At 48.8% G+C, this 20,310-nt stretch overlaps 1 protein-coding gene across 4 annotated transcripts in view; it reads right to left on the reverse strand.

Annotated features, from left to right (window-relative positions):
- LOC142587550 (glucoside xylosyltransferase 2-like) overlaps window positions 1-20,310 on the reverse strand; it is a 98,377-nt gene that overhangs the window by 50,865 nt on the left and 27,202 nt on the right. The window contains exon 1 of one of the 4 annotated variants that reach the window (XM_075698637.1): window positions 8,863-9,051. The exons of the other annotated variants lie outside the window; for them this stretch is intronic. Within the exon in view, the coding sequence (XP_075554752.1) occupies window positions 8,863-8,937 (75 nt within the window). The 5' untranslated portion in view covers window positions 8,938-9,051. Of the gene's footprint in view, window positions 1-8,862; window positions 9,052-20,310 lie in introns of those variants that run through there. 4 annotated transcript variants of the gene reach the window in all.

Consider the following 20,310-nt stretch of genomic DNA (forward strand, 5'->3'; position numbering starts at 1 on the left):
CGTTTATGCCCCGATAGGGAACATAAAGGGTCTTTGTTTGTGTGTGTGTGTGTTGTAGGTTCTAAACGACCTCCATTTGTCGTTTGTCTCAGAGCTGCGTGGCTTGCGCATTTTTTGGGACGCGCTTAAAACCAAATTGATCAAAACGTTATTCACTCTACCATTTGAACCTGTTAAAGGTCGTTTGCGCGGCGCTCCTCTATGGCTGCTTTTCTGGTGCTGTTCTGGTTGTAACCTTGGGATTAATTATGGGAGAGGGTGTGATTACCTGGAATATATCGGAGGGGGTTTGTGCGTTTGCTATGTCACTGCTCGGGCGCTGAGGGTATTTGATCACTAAATGCCAGTTCCCAGCCCCCCCCCCCTACAACCTGCAGCCAACTTACCCTCCCAGATGGCCATTCGACGTGATCGTCCCGGCGAGGCCGAGACTTCGAGCCGGAGCTGAGCCTGCTGAGCAGCCCAGACGTCTTCATGGGGCACCGATGGGTTGCCCCCTTGCGAGCCTTCTTCCTGGCGACAGACGGGCTGTTGTGATCAGCCTTACATCCCGCAACACCGTCCGGACACGGCTAGCATGATTATGGGGAACGGGCCAACGGCCTCGTCAAAATGGTTCTCAAAACAGATGATTTTTGACCAGCGCGGGATCACCTCGGTCAGGAGATGCTTTGGCAGTTAGGAAGGGTACGGCCATCTCTTGTGAGCCGCACAAATTGACAGTTCCAAGTCGGAGACGAGGTCAGTGCAATGATACGGTCCATCTCTAGTAAACCGCCCTAATTGGCATGTCCACGTCGCGGAAGGAGTCAGTGTGTAATCGGAGTCAGCGTACGCCCCCCTTCCCCTGTTTGTGCCCAGCGATGTGCGTGCGTTTCCGGCAAAGCTCCCTTGGGAGGGAAAGGGCAACCGACTTCCGGAATAATGGGACCTGAAGTCATAGGTCACCTGACGCCGGGTTGGGGGAAGCGACTGAACAATGACCACGCAGGGCATAAAAGGACCAACGGACGGCGGCAGTTAACGGCTGCTACAACTGCATCATGAAATGTTTCTGTATTACTTTGAATTTTCTTGTAAATATGAGAATATATACATGTTTGCAAGACGTCCTGAATATCGGGCCAGCTTCACGTTCCCTTACTCCTCCACGAGCAATGTACATTCCCACATCTTCGGACGCCCAGTCGCAACAGTACTGGCAAGTTGCTGCTGACGACCACTATCGCCGTAAAACAGCCTTTGTTACAACCGATGGCCTCTACAAATTTAAAGCTATGGCGTTCGGGCTCAGTAATGCCCCTGCCAACTTCGGACGTATGACTCTCTTCCTCGAGGTCTGAATTCCATAAGGCTTTGCTACCTCGATGATATTCTTGTTTATTTGGCCAACTTCGAAAGCCGTCTTCATCGATTTTCCACCGTTTTTGCCGTCTTCGGAAAAGCTGGTCTACAGTTCAGCTCCGCTAAATGCCGTTTCGGGCGCCGTCACATCAAAGTATTTGATCACCTCGTCGACGCTGCCGGCATACAGCCTAATCCCGACAAAGTCCGCGCTGTAAAAAAATTCCCGCTTCCACGCTTGTCGAACGATGTTCGTTGCCTTATAAGACTACGTTCCTTCTTTCGACGATTCATTGACAACTTCGCGGACATCGCTCGCCCCTTGACTCGTCTCCTCAAGAAGGGCGTCTCTTTTTCGTGGAGACCTGATTAGGCCACTGAATTTTCCGAACTTATTACTGGACTGGCAAACCCACTCATTTTGGCCCATTTTGTCCCGACCACTGAAACCGAAGTTCCTACAGATGCGTGTGGTCATGGCATCGGCGCTATAGTTGCCCAGCGACAGAATGGTTTGTCGCGCGCTATTGCGTACGTTAGCCGACTCCTTTCTCGTTCTGAGCAGAATTACTCCAGAAACAAACGTGGATACCTCGCTCTCGTACGAGCCATCGTGAAGTTTAGCTATAGCATAAACTAGAGAGTGTCAAGGAGAGACTGGAGAAGGAATAGTTTTAAGCGTTATATAAATAATACCCCGTGTGGACTTTTCCGCAAGGGATTAGTGGTACACCCTATGCAGTGCAGGTGTACCGTGGTGTTCAAGTACGCCACGTTCTGTCAAAGACGATGGTACAATGTCACTTAGTCTCGAGAAAGTGGTCGGAAAATTTTGGATCATTTTTTTTTCACTCTCCTCTGGAATGTTTGAATCCCATTCCATATCCTTATACAGAGTGGCATGGCAGTGGTTGTGTACACGCTCGGGATAAAATCTTTGTTTCTCCAACAGAGAGCCTTTCTCTCTCTCCCTCTACATAGGCAAAAGCAGGTATTTTTAAAACGCTTGGAGCCACAACAACGTTTTCAATAAAAAAAAAGAGGTGACTTCGAAAACTCCTTGAAGCACCACATATATCTCATGAAACAAAGAATATCGCTTGCGACGCACTTGTTGAGCACGTGGCAACCACTAATCGTGGCATTGACCCCTGAAGACCGAAGCTTTTCTCTGCGAGCCCATCTACGTTTGCGGTACCGTGGGTACTGCGTGGCAGTTCTCTTGCCGAATAGCTCAACAAGTGGCAAAATGGCAGAGGAGGGCATGCACGACGTTGCCGCCGCTCGGTTAATTGCACCACCACCAGGTGGCGCTCTCCTCCGTGCATCCTTGTACAGAAAAAACATTGATTCACAGTGGAGGAAAAGAACTGGGAAGCGTACCAGCAAGTACGCAGCCTGTATGGTGAACAACACCCCAACCAAGAACGTCAAGCGGAAAGTCAGAGAGGCTGAAATAACGTCATGGGTGGCGGCAATGGAAAAGAAACCCGCCATGAGTAACTACTTAAGAGGAAAAAAACGAAATCAGAAAAGAAATAATTGTTGATAACTCAAAGGGAAGCTCAGTACTTCTTGAAGCGAGATCAGGATACCTTCGAACGCGCACCTGTGCAGCATGTGCTGGGGGTGCGATAAAGCTAGGGAAACGATGGAGCATTTTTTATTAGAATGTGAAGCCACCATCCGACCAGTGGTCCATTTAGGAACCATTGGCTTCCTGGAAGCCCTTGGGTTCAGCGAGAGCAGGACGAAAGCAAACATATCCGCAATAGAGATTAGTAAGAGGCGATTGGAAGGGTGGCGGAAGAAAAGTAGGGACAAGACAAAGAACGGAGGCATACAAAAACAAAGTTCACAATGGGGGTTCAGAAATTTTGGTTATGGGATTTCATCGTGTTTTCTCTATTTGTTTTAACAAAGCCATTAGGAAATAAACTAACGAGATCTTGGTGGCGCAACCTTCCGCGCCTTTCAAAAGGGCATGCTAATAACGTCCGTCCATCTATGCGTCCTTGGCAGCGGCGGCGGCGGCCGTACGGGTGAAAGAAAAAGGAACAGGAAAAACGCCAGGATGCCCCACGATCTAGTCCACATGTGTTTCGTTTACAAATGTACAATACCCGGATAAAGCCTCCCCTGTCTCTTCGTGCGCACATTTAAAAACACAAACTTCTCTTTCGGCAATTTATGCACTCATTCAAAGCTCGGCTGTATGTAAGTTCCAATCAGTTGGACCTGCTATTTTTTGAACAAATATATGTCGATTTTATGGTAGCATGCTGGGTCACTTGCTATGCACACTACAGGAAATCGTCCAGTCATAACGATGTCATTTTCCCGCACGCATACGCCGGATGCCCTGGTCAGGTACTACTAGATGCTTAAGCTCTCCGCTTTGAGAAGTTAGTATTCGCGAACAAGGCTTTCGTAAGGAGGAGTAGGATTAGTGGTCAGTCATACAGAACATTCTTGTTAATGTTTTTGTGTCTTAGCTTCATGTTACAGGCACACAATCTGAGTTCTGTGAGAACTCAAGTACGTATTGACCATCATTAAGAACAAGATGAATTTTCTGTGGGTGTGTCAGCCGACTCTCTGAATCGTAAAGTGATGGATGTGTGATAACAGGCAGTCAGAAAGCAAAACTAGAATGTGCATTAGAAACATTTTGCTTCGTAGATGCGTGCTATTGCTTTCTTTAATTAAAAGTTATTCGAGGCCTTGGAACACGTAAGTGCCTGATTTCTGTGATTAATCATGTTTTATGTTGTGCGTGTACCTGACATATGTTATCACTTCTCCGACCTTGCCAATATATCAGTGATCTTGTGGTATGTTGTAAGAATTGGGCCATAGGCATCGGTGGGGTTGAGTTTTTGTTCAATAATGCAATGGGAATGTTCCAACTCATTTGTCGATTTTGCAGGTTCCACGAAAGACTCAATTTATTTATGATCAATGCCATACAGGAAGGATGTCCGTGTTTCTAAATCTATGTGTGTATGCCGAACGTGCATATAAGAAAGGCTACCGTTACATCGGACGCGTTCGCACTGGACTCGCCCGCTGGACTTCGTCTGCGAGGGGAGCCATATTACAGTGCGTCAAAGGTAGTGGAACAGCAGCATCAGCAGCAACAAGAACATTGGGAGGGCAGCGAAGAAGAGAAGGACGACGTGCAGTAGCGGCAGCTACTTGCGAACCTGATAAGAGTTGACAACGTCAACTCTTATCATTTCGGGTCTTCCAGACCCGAAATGATCATCGCATGTGCGCAGTGTAGGCAGGTTCTAACGAGATCTCTGGAGGTTAGTGCAGTGTCGTAGGGCGACACTAGGGGCCCTTATTTGCGTAATTAACAAAGCCATAAAGAGATGGCACCACTGTTGCCCATATATATATATATATATATATATATATATATATATATATATATATATATATATATATATATATATATATCAGTGCTCGCGTGAATAAAGGGTCTTGAGTCTTGTGTGGAATGGGTTAACATCTGTGTCGTTCTTGTGCCGATCGCACTGCTGGCCCACACTACAATTTGGCGACGAGGATGGGATCCGTTGCACTTTCACCGCCGCCGATATTCCTCGCCACCCCGGGCACTCCAGCCATTCCATGGTTCCACTGGATACGCCTCTTCGAGAATTTTCTTCTCGCGTCTGGTGCTGCCGACCTGCTTGCGCCCCGCCGCCGAGCTCTTTTGCTACACTGCTTGGGGCCGGAAGGACAACGCATTTTTGATGCGCTCCCATCGCCAACGGCAGCCGAACGAATCTGCTTCAGCCGCTGATCCAGCGGACGTCGCGCTCTCCGAGCAAGACGCCACAGCGACGAGTTCCCCAGACGCATACGACGTGGCCCGCGCGACGCTGGCTCGACATTTCGCCGACACGCGCAACGTTCGGCTAGAACGCAACCACTTGCGCGAACGCCGTCAGCTACACGGTGAGTCCATCTCCGACTTCGCCCTCGCGCTTCGAGAACTGGCTGCCTCTTGCAATTTCGGTGAGGAAGCAAACGAAAACATGTGCGAGCAGTTCATCACTGGCGTTGCATCTCCGCAGTTGCGTTCACGGTTGTTATAACCCGCCGTGGTTGCTCAGTGGCTATGGTGTTGGGCTGCTGAGCACGAGGTCGCGGGATCGAATCCCGGCCACGGCGGCCGCATTTCGATGGGGGCGAAATGCGAAAACACCCGTGTGCTTAGATTTAGGTGCACGTTAAAGAACCCCAGGTGGTCAAAATTTCCGGAGTCCTCCACTACGGCGTGCCTCATAATCAGAAAGTGGTTTTGGCACGTAAAACCCCAAATATTATTATTATTATTACGGTTGTTATTGGAAGGAGACGCATCGACTTTCGACCGTGCCGTTGAAATTGCGCTACTTCGTGAGCGAGCTCAGCTTGAGTCTGAAGCCTTTGTTAACGCCATTCAGCGCATCATACAACAGCCACGCCAACTTGACGCTTTTGGAATGACCAGACAAGATAACTGGCGTTTCAGCGACAATGACACGCGCGTCCCTAGTCAAGCCCGCGTTCGTCATGCTCGCCCGCCAACTTCAGACACGGCCACCGCCGTTGTTCCGTACAACGGTATTTCAGATCTCTGCGGCAATTGCGGCACAGCAGGTTGCGAGCTGTCTGTGTGCCCCGCTCGCGGTGAGTCCTGCTTTGCATGCGGCCGCCGTGGTCACTTCATAGAAGTCTGCCGTAGCGGCCGAAGCGCATGAGGACGACGCCCGGCTCGCGTCCGCGAAGTAGTTTCTCAACAGGACACGTCAAACGCCATCAGCATTCTGACTGTTTAAGAAGATAAGCCCGCAGGTGTCTACATTGAAGTGGCAGTCACGCCAATCAAGTCCAAATCGCAACCGCGCGTTGTGAAGTTCTTGGTCGACAATGGATCCGCTGTATCATTTATACGGGAACAAGAATTCCGAAGCGTGTTCGAAGACAGAATACAATTGACCAGCTCTAAACTTACTTTGTTGGACTTCCAACGCCGAAAGATTCCTGTGCTGGGGCAATTTAAAGCCGGAATCTCATACAAAGAAAAAACGGCCGTCATAGCAATTCATGTCGCACCCGGAGGGACTTCTTGGTCTGGACGCTGTGCAAGCTTTAGAACTACATATTGTGGGTGCACAGCTACGTTGCCTGCACACGGCTGCCGAAGAAGATTCAGGTGCCGTGCTGGAAGGAGCAGCTAAAACTGCACGGGAACAGCACAGTCCGCTAAGTCTACCAAAGTTCGGTATGCCAGCTTTGATATGGGCCAAATTTTGCCATTTGTTCTCACCAGGCCTTGGACTTGCCAAGGGCACTCAGTACAAGGTCAAGATAATGTCGTCAGCCTCTCCAGTCCTGCAGAAGTTCAGACGTTTGCCACTATCTCTGTGCAAGCCGGTTAGCGACCAGCTTGAGCGCCTTCTTTATGATGATGTCATTCAAAGGGTTAACGTTTCCGAATGGGTTTCTCCTATCGTTGTAGTCCGCAAGAAGGACGACAGTATCCGCCTCTGCGTTGACTTGAGAGAGCCTAACAAAGCGATTGTAGTGGAAAGCTTTCCCTTGTGCCATACGGAAGAGCTGCTACACTCTGAATGGTGCACGCCAGTTTTCAAAGCTCGATTTAGCTTCTGCCTATTACCAGGTGCTGCTTCACCCAGATAGCAGAGACCTCACTGCTTTCATTAGGCACGACGTCCTTTGTCGTTTCAAAAGAGTGTGCTTCGGACTGGCATCAGCCCCAGCTGCGTTTCAACAACTCATGACAACGGTCCTGCAAGGCTGCAAAGGGGTACTGTGCTACCTAGATGACATCATTATCTTTGGTAGGACTGAAAAAGAGAGCTTGAGAAATTTGGAGCAAGTTTTTCAACGCATCTCTGAAGCTGGACTTAAGCTCAATGAGAAATGCATGTTTAATGCATCGGAGTTACCATTTCTTGGGCATCGCGTCAGCTCGGAAGGAATAGCTCCCCTTCAAGCCAAGGTTGATGCCATTGTTCACCCTGCCATCCCCACAGACACAAGCATGCTGCGTTCATTTTGGGCTTGGTTGGGTACTATGCTAAGTTTATCCCGCACCTCTATGAAGAGGTAGAACCTATGCGTAGGTTGCTTCGTAAGGATGTACATTTTTAATGGCATGACGCTGCTGAAAAGAGCTTTGCAAGGGTAAAGAAGCTCCTAGCATTGCACAAGATACTGCAAATGTTCGACCCGACGCTCCCTGTTATTGTGGCCACAGATGCGTCTGCTTATGGCCTGGGGGCCTGGGAGCAGTACTACAACAGGCTTACGGCCCAGACATTCGGACTGTTGCATGCGCATCCCGAACTCTCACAGAAACGAAGCGGAAGTACTCAGCGGTAGAGCGGGAGGCCCTGCCGTGTCTGTGGGCGTGCGAGAAATGGCACATTTAGCTCTGGGGACGACCATTGACGTTGGCAACGGACCATCAAGCCCTAGTGTCTCTCCTTTCGGCACAAAGCACAGCGACCACTTCGCATCACAAGGTGGGCCACTCGTTTGCTTCGTTACAATTTCACAGTTCAGTACAGACGTGGAGAATACAGCAAGGTAGCAGACGCTTTGTCCCGGCTACCTGTTCCAGACATAGAAGATGGCCTTCAGATTGAAGAGGAAGTTGTGTCTCTGGTCACACCTTCAGTTTATGTCAATGACATTCGACTTGCTACAGCCGAGGATTGCAAACTCCAGGAGGTTGCTCATTTTGTTCAGACACCACGGCCTGCGAAGAAATGTTTGACTGCTGAACTAACCCCATACTATGAGGTCCGGGAGGAATTGTCAGTAGCAGATGGTCGGTTTACGCGCTCGGAGCGTATTGTGGTTCCAGCCAAGCTCACTGCAACGTTTATTCTGCTTGCCCATGAATCACACCCGGGAATTGTAAAGACCAAGCAACGTCTTCGTGAAAAGTACTGGTGGCCAGGCCTGGACAAACAAGTAGAGACTGCTATCCGAGGCTGCACGGTCTGTCAGTCGGTAGACAAAAGTGCTAAGAGCTATCCCACTCCACTAGAGCCAGTGGCCCTTCCAGATAAACCTTCGAGCAAGATAGCTGTTGATATTGTTGACCCATTTGAGCGCGCACCAGCAGACTGCCGTTTCGCTATATCGGTTGTTGATTATTTTTCCAAATGGCCACAAGTTGCTTTCTGCAGGGATGTGTCTTCCAGTAAAGTGGTGGGCTTCCTCCTGTCAATATTTGCACGGGAAGGCTACCCCGACGAACTGGGCTCGGATCATGGACCGCAATTTACATCCCGAGAATTCGAGTCCTTTCCTCAAGACAGGGGCATCAAGCACAGCTTCTCGGCTGTGTATCACCCCCAGGCAAATGGACAGGTTGAAAGGTTCAACCGTGTGCTCAAATCTTATATTCAGTTGGCCTTGCGAGAGCAGCGACCAGTGAAGAACACTGTTACAGTGTACTTTGGGATATATAGAGTTACTACTCACAGTACCACTGGCCTTTCTCCTGCAGTGCTTCTGCATGGCCGGTACATCAGGACATCCTTGGACGTCATCGGTCATCCCACCTCCAAGTTCTTCACGGACCCCGCTCCGGAGATGTTATCACTTCGGAAGAGGGTGAAAGAGCACCAGCGCAAAAACAAAGTGTATGGTGACCTACGAAGAGCAGCCCGAGTACCGCAGTTCCAAGTTGGGAAGTATGTGCGCGTTAAGAAACCAATTCCTGGTCCGAAAGGCACTCCCAGCTTTGGACGTCCAATGAAGATCCTCAAGCGCATAGGGCGTTGGTCCTTCTGCCTGGAAGACGGTCGAACTTGGAATGCCTCACAGCTGACAGCAGTCCCAACGGGAGCATCGCCACAACATGCGGTACGGTGGGATGACGACTACCAAACTGCGCCTCTACACGGAGCACAAGCCTCTTCGCTGCCAAGTCCACGGACACCTGGCAGAACGTCTGGGCATTTGGAGCTATCTCCGTCAATATCTTCAGATCTTTCCCAGTCACAGAGTCCAGTACATGTAAGCCTTGCTTCAGAAGATGGCGACAGTGCTTCCGTTGCCGTCGAAACTGCTGGTGAGCCGCCAGCTTTTCGTCGGTCCGCAAGAGACAGAAGACCACCCTCAAGGTTTCAGGACTATGTGCTTGGACATAAACATTGACTGGCTTTGTGAATATGTTTGTATTTAGGGAAGGGGTAGATGTAGTGTCGCAGGGCGACACTAGGTGCCCTTAGTTGCGTAATTAACAAAGCCATAAATATATGGCACCACTGTTGCTCATATATATATATCAGTGCTCGCGTGAATAAAGGGTCTTGCGTCTTGTGTGGAATGGGTTAACATCTGTGTCACACACACACACTGCTGGCCAACACTACAGTGAGCAGCGTTCCCTTCAATAGTTAACATTAACGACAGATAATCTGGATTGCAATTACGTCAATAAATTTTCGTTGCTGCAGATTATTGAAAATGTCATCTTTGTGTTAACGTTGTGTTGTCGCTGGCAATCGTGCTTCGTGATGTATTCGTTCGTCACTGAGGAATATGTCTGCCCTTTTCATAGAGCGCCAAAGTGCAAGGAAAGCGTTCGCGGCGGTGCGCATTCTCTCTTCATATAAAAGCTGTCGTTTCTTTCTTTCCTGTTCTTTCTTATATTTTGAATTCTTTCTCATCAATGGGCGAACACTTTCTCGACGCCATTCGCATTACATTCTCCGCGATAGCCTCTTGCTCTTTCGCTGCCTTGAGTGGTACTCGTTCACTGTGCCCACGCTTCTGCGTGGATATGCTTATTGTGAGACTCGGCGAAATGTCTACGCACCGGCTAAGTATTATATCAAAAACAGTTTCGAGAACTTGTAGGGAAAAAGATCAGACAAATCAGACACTGTGTCTTCGTGTCTATAGTGCCGTGCGTTGCGAATATTAAAACGGGAAATTGGAAGTAACTGAGGGTGCCTTGCCTAAACCCGTGGTGCCGATATGTCGCATGCTCCGCTCCGCTGCTTCGAACACGTCGTTGCGATCCCATTCCACCACCAAGTCATGTTTTCCAGAATGAGCATTCGTTCACCTCGATATTCCGCTCACCTTGTAGCGACTTGAGCTGCGCAGCTGTTAAAAAAAATGTCGCAATTTCTGGTGATTGCTGAAATAAATAAATCAAATATTTTTCAATTCTAAAAAGAAGAAAAAGTGAAGTGATCACTCTACACGTAAGGGATCTTTAGAATTGATCTTGTGCGCCAAAGGTAAGGGGACGCACACCAACGAGTTTGCGAGAGAGCCGAATAAGCAACAAGGGCCTACAATAGAGCGTAAGTTACTGCATACACTGTAGAACCCTTATTTTCTTTTATTTGTGAGACGAGGGAGAAGGAGCAAGACTTCTGTCTTTAGCCAACACACACACACACACACACACACACACACACACACACACACACACACACACACACACACACACACACACACACACACACACACACACACACACACACACACACACACACACACACACACACACACACACACACACACACGCACGCACGCACGCACGCACCAGGCACGTAACGTACCTAGGATATCTTGGGGGGGGGGGCAATCCAAGTAACTCTTACTATGCAAATGAGGGGGGGAGGTAGCTTTACTACTACAAATATTAATAATGCCTGTCATTTGCCATAAAGACGCGTAAACCGGCAAAAGAGAATTGAAATAAGGGTACCTCTCAGGTACGCCTGTGAGACGCACCTCTCCTTCACTTGGCAAACAAGGAACCACAACAAATGTACTCAGGCATGACAGAAACGCAGGAAGAACGCTGCCAAGAACAAGTAAACAATCGAAAGCATACAATAAAGATTTCTAGGAGCGTTTTCTGAATTATCCCTGGAAGAATTATACAGAAATATTTATGTTTGCGGAATAATCACAGTTCTTTTGTATCCCTCGTTTACTGATCTACCAATTTAAGCGCCAAAACCGACTCGTGCTGTATTTGAGAAGTTGCGTAACGATGGTCACCAGTCCCGTACAACCGCGTAGAGCGCAGGACGCTGCTGTCCTAGATTTACTGCGCCCACCGCGGAAAGTTAGAAAACTCTCCCATTAGCACAGCAGAGAAGCGGCTGCGTCAGGCGGCTCGACTGATTCACGATTCACGAGGATTCACGACGAATAATTCACGACGATTCCCAAACAACGGTTAAATTTGTTGATTTCCCCTTTTGATTCCTGTTTGGCTGTTGCATTGGCTCTTTCCCTTAGTAGACCACTAAATTTCCCAACTTTTTGTGGCACTTCTTTCGAGTTGCCAATTTTGCAGGAAAGTGCTGTACAATTAAGGAAAAGCCAGACAAGGTAAGTGGTGACAACCATATTGCTTATGGTTTTAACGGTTATTACGGGGTTTGACGATGGACGCTGTTTCGCAAATTATTTTCCACGTTATCTAAGCCATAACGCGGGTATATTCTTCGAAGGATCTGCCAGCGTTGTGGCGAGCCGTCACTCGAGGAAATAATGAAGCAAAAGGAAAAGTTTAACGCAACTGGTGTTTTCTCCGGGCGCAACTCGCTCCAAGAGCATACAGACGAGTTGACTACGAACCGAATCCCTTTCGTGGTCCCTGGATCAGTCTAAACAAAGGTTGAATTAACAAAGCAACAGCGATGCACTTGATCGTTTAAGAGATGGTGACAACTGAACTGATATCGAGTTATTCGCGCGGGCACCGAATCGATGAGAAAACTGGCTTTCACAGCCCAGGAGATGCCGATAACTACCGTCATCCAAAACCAGTGAAAAAATTGACAAGCATTCCACTCTTTGAAGATGGAATGACGACGAGAGCTGACGACAGTCAAAGCTCTCAAACGAAAAGCAAAGTGTTTCACCTCCGCCATGGGTCGGCTCGACGGTAGTGCATTGCCGGGCCTACCCGCCGCGGAGGTGAAGGAGGCGTTAAGCTCTCCGCATACGTGGGCCCATCCCGAAGACATAGAAGGGCGCGTTACAGGTTCTCTAGACCAGAGGGGTATGCGCCATTGAGCTTGGTCCGCTTTGCACTATCACCAGGATCGGCTTACGTGATGATTTTTTCTGTTGACGGATGGCGAAAAAACTATGTAAGCTTAGTCATATAGAGCTCTCGCCGTAAAAGGCAGCAAAATGTTGACTACCGAATAGATTGATTTAATTGTCAGCGCTTTAGGAATGTGTGTCAGGAGTGGTGGTGTAGGCTTGGTGGGGGGAGTATGCCGTTTAATATCACGGGGGGGGGGGGCGTCCCCCCCCTGGGTACGTGTCTGACAAACATACATATATATCTAGTAATGACACCACCGACAGAATAGGGTGTATTGCAGTCCTAAATTGAACTAACGATTGGATAAATGAAAGGAAATGAAAGTGGATGAAGAAACAACTGGCCGTAGATCAGGGGATACGAAGGCAAGTGTTGACATGACGCGTGTGATGCTCTGACCTATCGGGCTACCACGGCGCCGTATTCACGTGCACTTTGTGGGGCACCTACGTTTTACATATCTGCGCTAATCCTGTGAAAGGTAGCCAGCGCCACCAGTGAAGGCCTTGGCGGCAGATCGTGGAACATAGTTTCTGCCCAAGGCGCAACGTCTAGGTGAGGTATTTTTTTGTGGGGGGGGGGGTTGAAGGCATTTGGGCAATAAACCTACGCATGCAATCAAAAGGCATCAATGCTGCCGGGCTGAAGTTCCTCACTGTGTAATGAATGGGAGGAAAGATATCCGAGGGCGCCATTTTTTATTACTGATATCATAAGAACCTAATAATGAGACCAAAAACTGAAAGAATTCAGTTAAGGACATCAAGTACTTTTCTCTATGCTTTCCTTGATGTCATTTCTTGTTGGATGTTTTGTCACGATCCCGTCAAAAACGGGAAGTACTAGACTACTAGTGTCACAAGTAGCGCCAACCGCAATTTACTGCCCATATAAACGCGGTCTTGTGACCACCTGGAATGCGGGGGAGGCACGTCTTGGGTGGGACGGCAACGTTCTGCTGCTACAAGCGTGGTAACTTGCTTTCTTGGAATGCGTGGGGGATGGAAGCGTTTCGCACAGCGTCACTAGTATAGCTGCTAGTAGGCTAGGCGTGCAGGAAACCATGCGTGCCGACAAACGCAACCTCAAAACCGGCGGGAGAGACGCAAGAGAAGCCATTGATAGGCGCCAACTTCCGCGCCGATCTCTAACCGTCACAGGCGTCTTGAATCTCTGCGCAGACTGTGGCCGACCTCACTACGCAGTCCTTTATTTATTTCGCTCGCCCCGACATGCTTATACAGCACTTTTTTCCGAAAGGAACGCGCTCCTTGCGTCAAATTGTAGGTATAGCTGTCCAAATCGATTTGGGGGAGGAGGCAACCACCCCCACTGTCCCTTCCGGCCCCCCTGAGCACCGGCAGTGAACGGAGAAAGAACTTGGTCTCACGTGCGCGTATACTTGCAGTTATTCAACACATGATTGTTCGTGAGCTAGAAGTGAACATACAGAACAGCCGGTTGGACGCGCCACTCTGAGACGTAGAAAGCTCTCGTCAATCGTATCATACCACAAATGCACTCGGTTCCTTAGATGAGATAGGCGCTGTGCTAGTCAAAAATCTACAGCAGAGTGTGACAGAAAGTAATAATGGTGGTAGAGTGCAGTAGAATATGAGAAAAAAAGTGTTATGCATACACAAAGTACGTTCGATCTTTATGATCTTGCATGTGCGCGTGGAAAAGAACACACTCTTCAAGCCTACAGCAAGGATGGCCAAAGATACTTTGCAGTTGTATCATGACACAAGATACTCGGGTAACAAGTATTTGAGATGCAGATACAAGATACTACCGCAGTTATTGTGTCCGACAAGATATTTTCAATTTGTATCTTAGGATATTTCGATAAATTGGCAAATTTCTTATTATAGATCTATATAGTTAAGCAACAAATGCGTATGTAAAAGAATCTTTCATTCGAATGAAACTTCGGTTAGTGTGACGAAATTTGTCTTTCTTGCTGAAAGTGTAGTATTTTCATTCCGAAACAAGTTATTGGGGTTGCTTTAGCTGCTTAACTTCAGCTGCTTTAGCTCCTTGTACGCTGTGCCGTCAGCGATTCTTGCTTGTTGCTTTTGTAATTGATCGACGCTGCAGCTCCGCTTGCCGAGTAGCTTGGGCGACCACCATCTAACCACAATAACGTGAAGAAGAAGCCTCTGCACGATGGCATAAATACCGCTGTGGAGTTTTACCTTAACCATAAAAATATTACCGTTTCTGCAATACCGGATTATCGGACAGCTGTACAGCAGCAACTAACTTGCTGGCGAAATCTTTTGTGACGCTTCGTGTATGCTGAGAGCACATCAAGCTGCAATAACCTTTCATAATCTACTCATCTGCTGGCCTAATGCGTTCGTTAGTGACATATTCATTACCGTACAATCGTTTTAGGATTTTTCTTCTACGAGACAACATCTGCCGCTCAAGAAACTTTCATGTAACGTGGATCAAAAAAGTGACTTCACGTACGCAAAATAACCGCCTGATGCACAAGTCTCCCGGAAGCAGCGCAATCCATGCTTTGGTTTAGAACAGTCAAACATACGACCCCGAGACCTTTTATATCGCTGATGTGTGAAAGCCACAGGACGCAAGACAACGCCTTTCTTGCATTCTTCAGACTTCGTAACAAAGCACCACGCAAGAGCTTCTATGCCGACACTGTGGCGGCATCATATCTTGCGCGACAGACGTCGCACGCATCAACATGTGCAGTAGGGTACGGTGGCTGCGAGTAAGTGTCAACTGCACAGACGAAACTAAAGACAGAAAAAATCAAGAATACAAAAGGTCGGCTGCGGGCTGACGTTTGCGCGCTTGTTTTTGTCGAGGCGGCGCGAACGCCTGCCCGTGGTTCTGCTATACCAGTGGGCCGCGCATGACTCATCGCCTGTCCTCGCTGGAGGGTTGCGACGGAAAAATAACAGAAAGAATGCCGCTAGCCTTTAGTTTTACTCGGGCGGCTTAGCGGCAGCAGTATCGTCTTGAGAAGCAAAGTTCAGCCAACCTATATTGTTTCGCTCGGTGACGTTGCGACGGCTATCGTTGTAACTTAAGAAACATGACACATTCATTGTTTCCTATATCGGAAATACAGATACTGATTAAAAGACTTAGATGGGCTAGTCGGTTGCTGGCTTGATGGAACATGGTTAGATCGGCGCGATTTCGGGACAGGAGGCCGAAAGAATGCACAAACGACAGTTGCCTAAGTTCAACTGAGCTTTACTGCGTAAAAATTGCGCCATAGAGAAAGAAATTTCAACAAGAGCGGACACTCCCATAGAGCCCAGCGGCCGAATTGACTGTAGCACACCAAGCGGATGTTGTTGACTCTTTCCGGTTTCGGTTTTGGGCTTGCGCGTTTTGAACACCAGTTGGTGCATTCCGCGCCGGCTCCGCTGCTCGGCGCGGCATTCATTTTTTTTTTCGCATCTGCTGAACCTCGCGTGGCGTTGGCGCGGAATCGTTTCATTATTAAGTAGAAATGATTGCGATTGACCTGTACAAGACTGCGCCGAATCTGTCAGGTGCAATTTCACAAAGAAAACGAAAGACGTCTTCTGAAATGATGAAATGTTTATTTTGCTCTATATAAATGCTCGTTCCGGACTTCTTCTGCATTCATCCAAAGTTGTGGCACCAGGTAAGCAGCAGTCGTTTCCGTACGATGCTCCACCGAATGCCATCAGCTGAAAGAAAGTAAATTACAAGCATGTATCATTTCGGTATATTGACCTAACAGGAGTACTGCGTGTAGAGGCGAAACGTGCGTAAGTGGTTAATGAGCGGCATTACAGATAAATTCACTTTTACGTACATTTCGCAGCAAAGACTCCTCCCAAACAATGCCATCAAATCTGAACATCCGATTTTCAAGCACCCCACCTGTCCCGGGCATTACTTCCTGCACTTTAAGTGCACAAATACACGGGTGACTGCGCGTTTCCAAAGCAACTTGGCCTCAGTCGACACGATGGTACGCCAAGCATACATAGGTGGCTACAACACAGGCTCAGCCAGATCATGTTACACGCTCGCAGAATGCCTTCTAATCGCACTCAAGTCAGACTCGGGGGTGCAAAGCCTGTTTTCAGTCGCTCATAATACGTAAATGTCATGTTCTTGAGCTCCTCCGTGTTATCTTTTACGCGTCCTGCCGGCGCATGCAACACTCCCGTGTTATCACTCTCGGCAATCGCTCGTCGCGTTTTCGAGAAGCGTGAGTACCGAAATAAGGTATATGTTGTCGCAGGGCTATAAAATGCGTCACAAACTTGTCCCACTGAAATTCAGTACACGCAAAACTAACTCACTTTGGCCGGCTTGCTTTTTTGCTAACAGCTTCACAACCCCAGGCGCGGCGAGCAAGCCTCAATATATCCCAAAAAGTTACCAAATAAATTACAATACTTTTTCGGGTCAGAGAATGCGTCACGAACTTCTACCAGTAAGATTCAGTACATGCGAAACTAACTGCGGCACACAGCCGAGCTGCTTTTCGCTAAGTGCGCCACTACGCCGAGCGCGGCCACTGTACTTGAAATGTACCCGAAAAAGTTGTGAAATTAGTTACAATAATGCCTTGGGTCAGAGAAAGCGCATAAAATTGTCCCAGTAAGATTCAGTACAGGCGTAACTGCGTCACACGGCCCAGGTGCTTTTCGTCAGAAAGCCAGGAGCGGCGAGCGTGCCTTAAAACTACCGAAATAGGTTACAATTATGCTTGGGCACATAAAAAGCGTCGCAAACATCTCCCAGTACGAGTAATTAACTCATATTAACTAGGCTTGGACTGCGTAGCTGTTTTTCGATAACTGCGTCACTATATAGGTTCAGTTTTGTGCAGTAAGCCTAAATGTGCTTGAAGTGCGTCGCAGACTGTAAAACAAAATTCCTCACCTTGCTGTAGTCCAGTAGTGCAGCGGTGCCGTGTCGAAATGCAGACGGAACACAAGAGAACGCCGGGAGCCCGAAAAAAACGGGCTACATCCAAAAGAGACGGGTCGCCGAGCGCGCGAGCTCCACATCCGCAGCCAGCCTCGCTCACTCCTGCCGCTTGTCTGGCGCATGACGTATGCACGCGCGTCTCGCGTGCCGCTAGCTTGTGGCTAGGCAACGCAACAAAAAGTTGCAAAGTATAACTTCATTTACGCGCAGAACTTTTTCACTTTTAGGGGGAACGAATAAAAAAAAATAAAAAGTTGTCTGGAAGTTTATTTCACATTCTTTTTTTCTGATGCTTGCGTCAACTAACGGATGGTGTTGAAACTAGACGTGACGTGTTTCCTGTTGCCAGTTTTTTAAGAGTGTCCCCTCTTGTTGAATTTCTTTCTTTATGATTGCGCGAGCAGCAGTTGTTGCGCAGAGAGATTAGAAACAATAGACAGTTTTAATTACACGTGCGTAGGGGCTTTGCGTACGTAGAGCTTCTACGTGTGAGCAGTGTGCATGCGTAGAACGTAGCGGGCGCGCGCGCGTCTCACGGACGTACAGGCGCCCAAATCTTTAACTGGTGTGCGCGAACGGCGACTTTTCCGTGCGTCAGCGCCGTATGACGGGGCGCGGCTGGAAAGAGTCTGAGGCTAAGCGCATGCGGACAAAGCGCGCTCAGCTGGGCCCATCGTCTGCTAAGCTGTTTCCAGCCTCGCCCCGTCATACGGCGCCGACGCACGGAAAAGTCGCCGCTCGCGCACACCAGTTAAAGATTTGGGCGCCTGTACATACGTGAGATTCAATTCTTTGCGTGCGTTTCTTGCGCACGTAGACAGCTTGGCGCGGGCGTTTCGCAAGATCACAAACAAGCGATAGCGAGCCTCGCCCGCGCAGACGGCTCGCATCGAAACACGACGACAGGATGGCATTGGCTACCGCTGTGTTCACATTTCCCGATAGATGGAGCTACGGGGTCCCTCTTGGTAAAACCCCTGAAACTTCGTAAAGTAGTGCCACTCTCCTCCTCCGCGTTCACTCCTCCTCGTTTCTCCTCTCTTTCACGCTCCCTCCTCGACCATGGCGCCGCCTACGATGCTCGAGCGCAGCAGACGACCTTTCGCAGAGTGAATGCACGCATAGCAAGGCAGTGCTCTTTAGGCGTTCACGTTGGCTTTCCAGCTCCGCGAAACTTCGTGTACAGCATAGAATTTCTAGTCGGATGCTTGTACAAATTCGGTAACGGCAGCTTTTGTTTCATTTTTTGGTAACTATTTCTTAAAGAAGTCTCTGAAGGAGTGTTAACGCTGTGCGTTGACGACTGCGAATGTATCGCGTGCCCTACAATTAGGTACGCAACGTTTGTCAAGGGCGTGTCGCAAGATCTTGTTGCGCATGGTTGTAAATAACACGTTTACCATCGAATGACAACCTCTTGGCTTCCAGCAAGCCCTCAGCCTAAAGAATCCGCGCCGCCCTTACAATGTGAATTCGCGGCGCGTATGAGCTATGACGTACAAAGGCTGACGGAGATCATTGCTCTGGAGGTTCGAAAGTGTATTACAAGCTACAGTGCCGCCAACGTGCGTGCTTGCCAATCTAAGCGCGCGCAAAGCCTCAGGGGTGGGCGCTGGTGCTATTATGTTTCTCGTGTCTCAACGCCGACAGAAATACCGCGGCCGATCATCGAGTCGGGACTGTGCGTACACAAGAAAATAAAATGTGTTTTTAGCATTCGTGCGCGAAGCGGGAGCGCGATAACAATGCTTGACTCAATCTCAAACAAGACCACTGTGGCCTTCAGTAATTTTTTCAGGTTAATGACTAATCACGAATAACACTTCATCGTGCGTTGGTTCGTCCGTTTACTAAGTGACGTACTTGTCGCGAACGGAGTTGCACTGAGGTGCATGCATTCAGGACGGTTGCACTCCCTTCGAAGTAACATTTGCGAGACATGACTTTATTAGTGAAGTCATGATCGCGCAATGAATCCCCCCGCCATGACGCGGCCGAAATTGCGGCAAGTGAAATGTTTTATTCATAGGTTAGAATAATATGAAACGGCATTCGAGTTGCAAGTTAACAGTTTATTTTCACATAGATGCATTACAGATTTGCCTTTGCAGTCACAAGTCCGTGTGCACCATTTATTGTCTCATTGTGTAAATAAACGCACCAGCCTAAGAGTCCTACAGCAAGCGCGTCTCAATTAGGCATAATGACTGTAGAAACTAATAGTGGCATAGACGAGCAAGCGAACGACTATATGAGCGCGCGAACTAAACGGGCGAGCAAACGACTAAACGAGCGTGCGAACGAACGACGACTAAACCAGCCAGGGAACGGGCGGGCGACCGCACGTTTTCTTTGCGAGTGCTCCACCGCCGCATCTTAAGCTTCGCACACTTTAAAGCTCACGCGAATTAGCACATACGTCTCAATTACCTATGATGCGGTCGCTCGACGACGAACGCACCGCGTAGAAGCCAGAATACATGCAACGAATATGCGACGAATAGTCGGCGTTCGACGCCCGGCGGCGGAGAAAACGTCGTTCGCCGCCGATACAGCTGGCGCAGAAAAGTTCGTCGGGCGGCGACGATACCGGAAGCGGCGAACAAGCGGCACCCCAAAGCTTGCCAATCAGGTCTCACTATCCGCCCCGACTTCCGTCTAGGCTTCCCCGCTTGTCCGTGTATCCCGATCCCGCTCTATCGTTCACGCCGGTCTCCCGCTTTTCGTATTCATGGCATCCAAAGCGGCGCGGCTGGAATTTAACAAGTTAATAACAGCCATGGTTAGACAAGCTCACGTGCGCTACTTTCGGGTCTGCTTGCTTTGGCCGCGCGCCGGCCGCGCGCGCGTTGAGCCACAGAACAGAGCCGCGGAGTTAA

This window comes from Dermacentor variabilis, chromosome 7 (assembly GCF_050947875.1).
Source record: "Dermacentor variabilis isolate Ectoservices chromosome 7, ASM5094787v1, whole genome shotgun sequence".
Taxonomy (NCBI): domain Eukaryota; kingdom Metazoa; phylum Arthropoda; class Arachnida; order Ixodida; family Ixodidae; genus Dermacentor; species Dermacentor variabilis.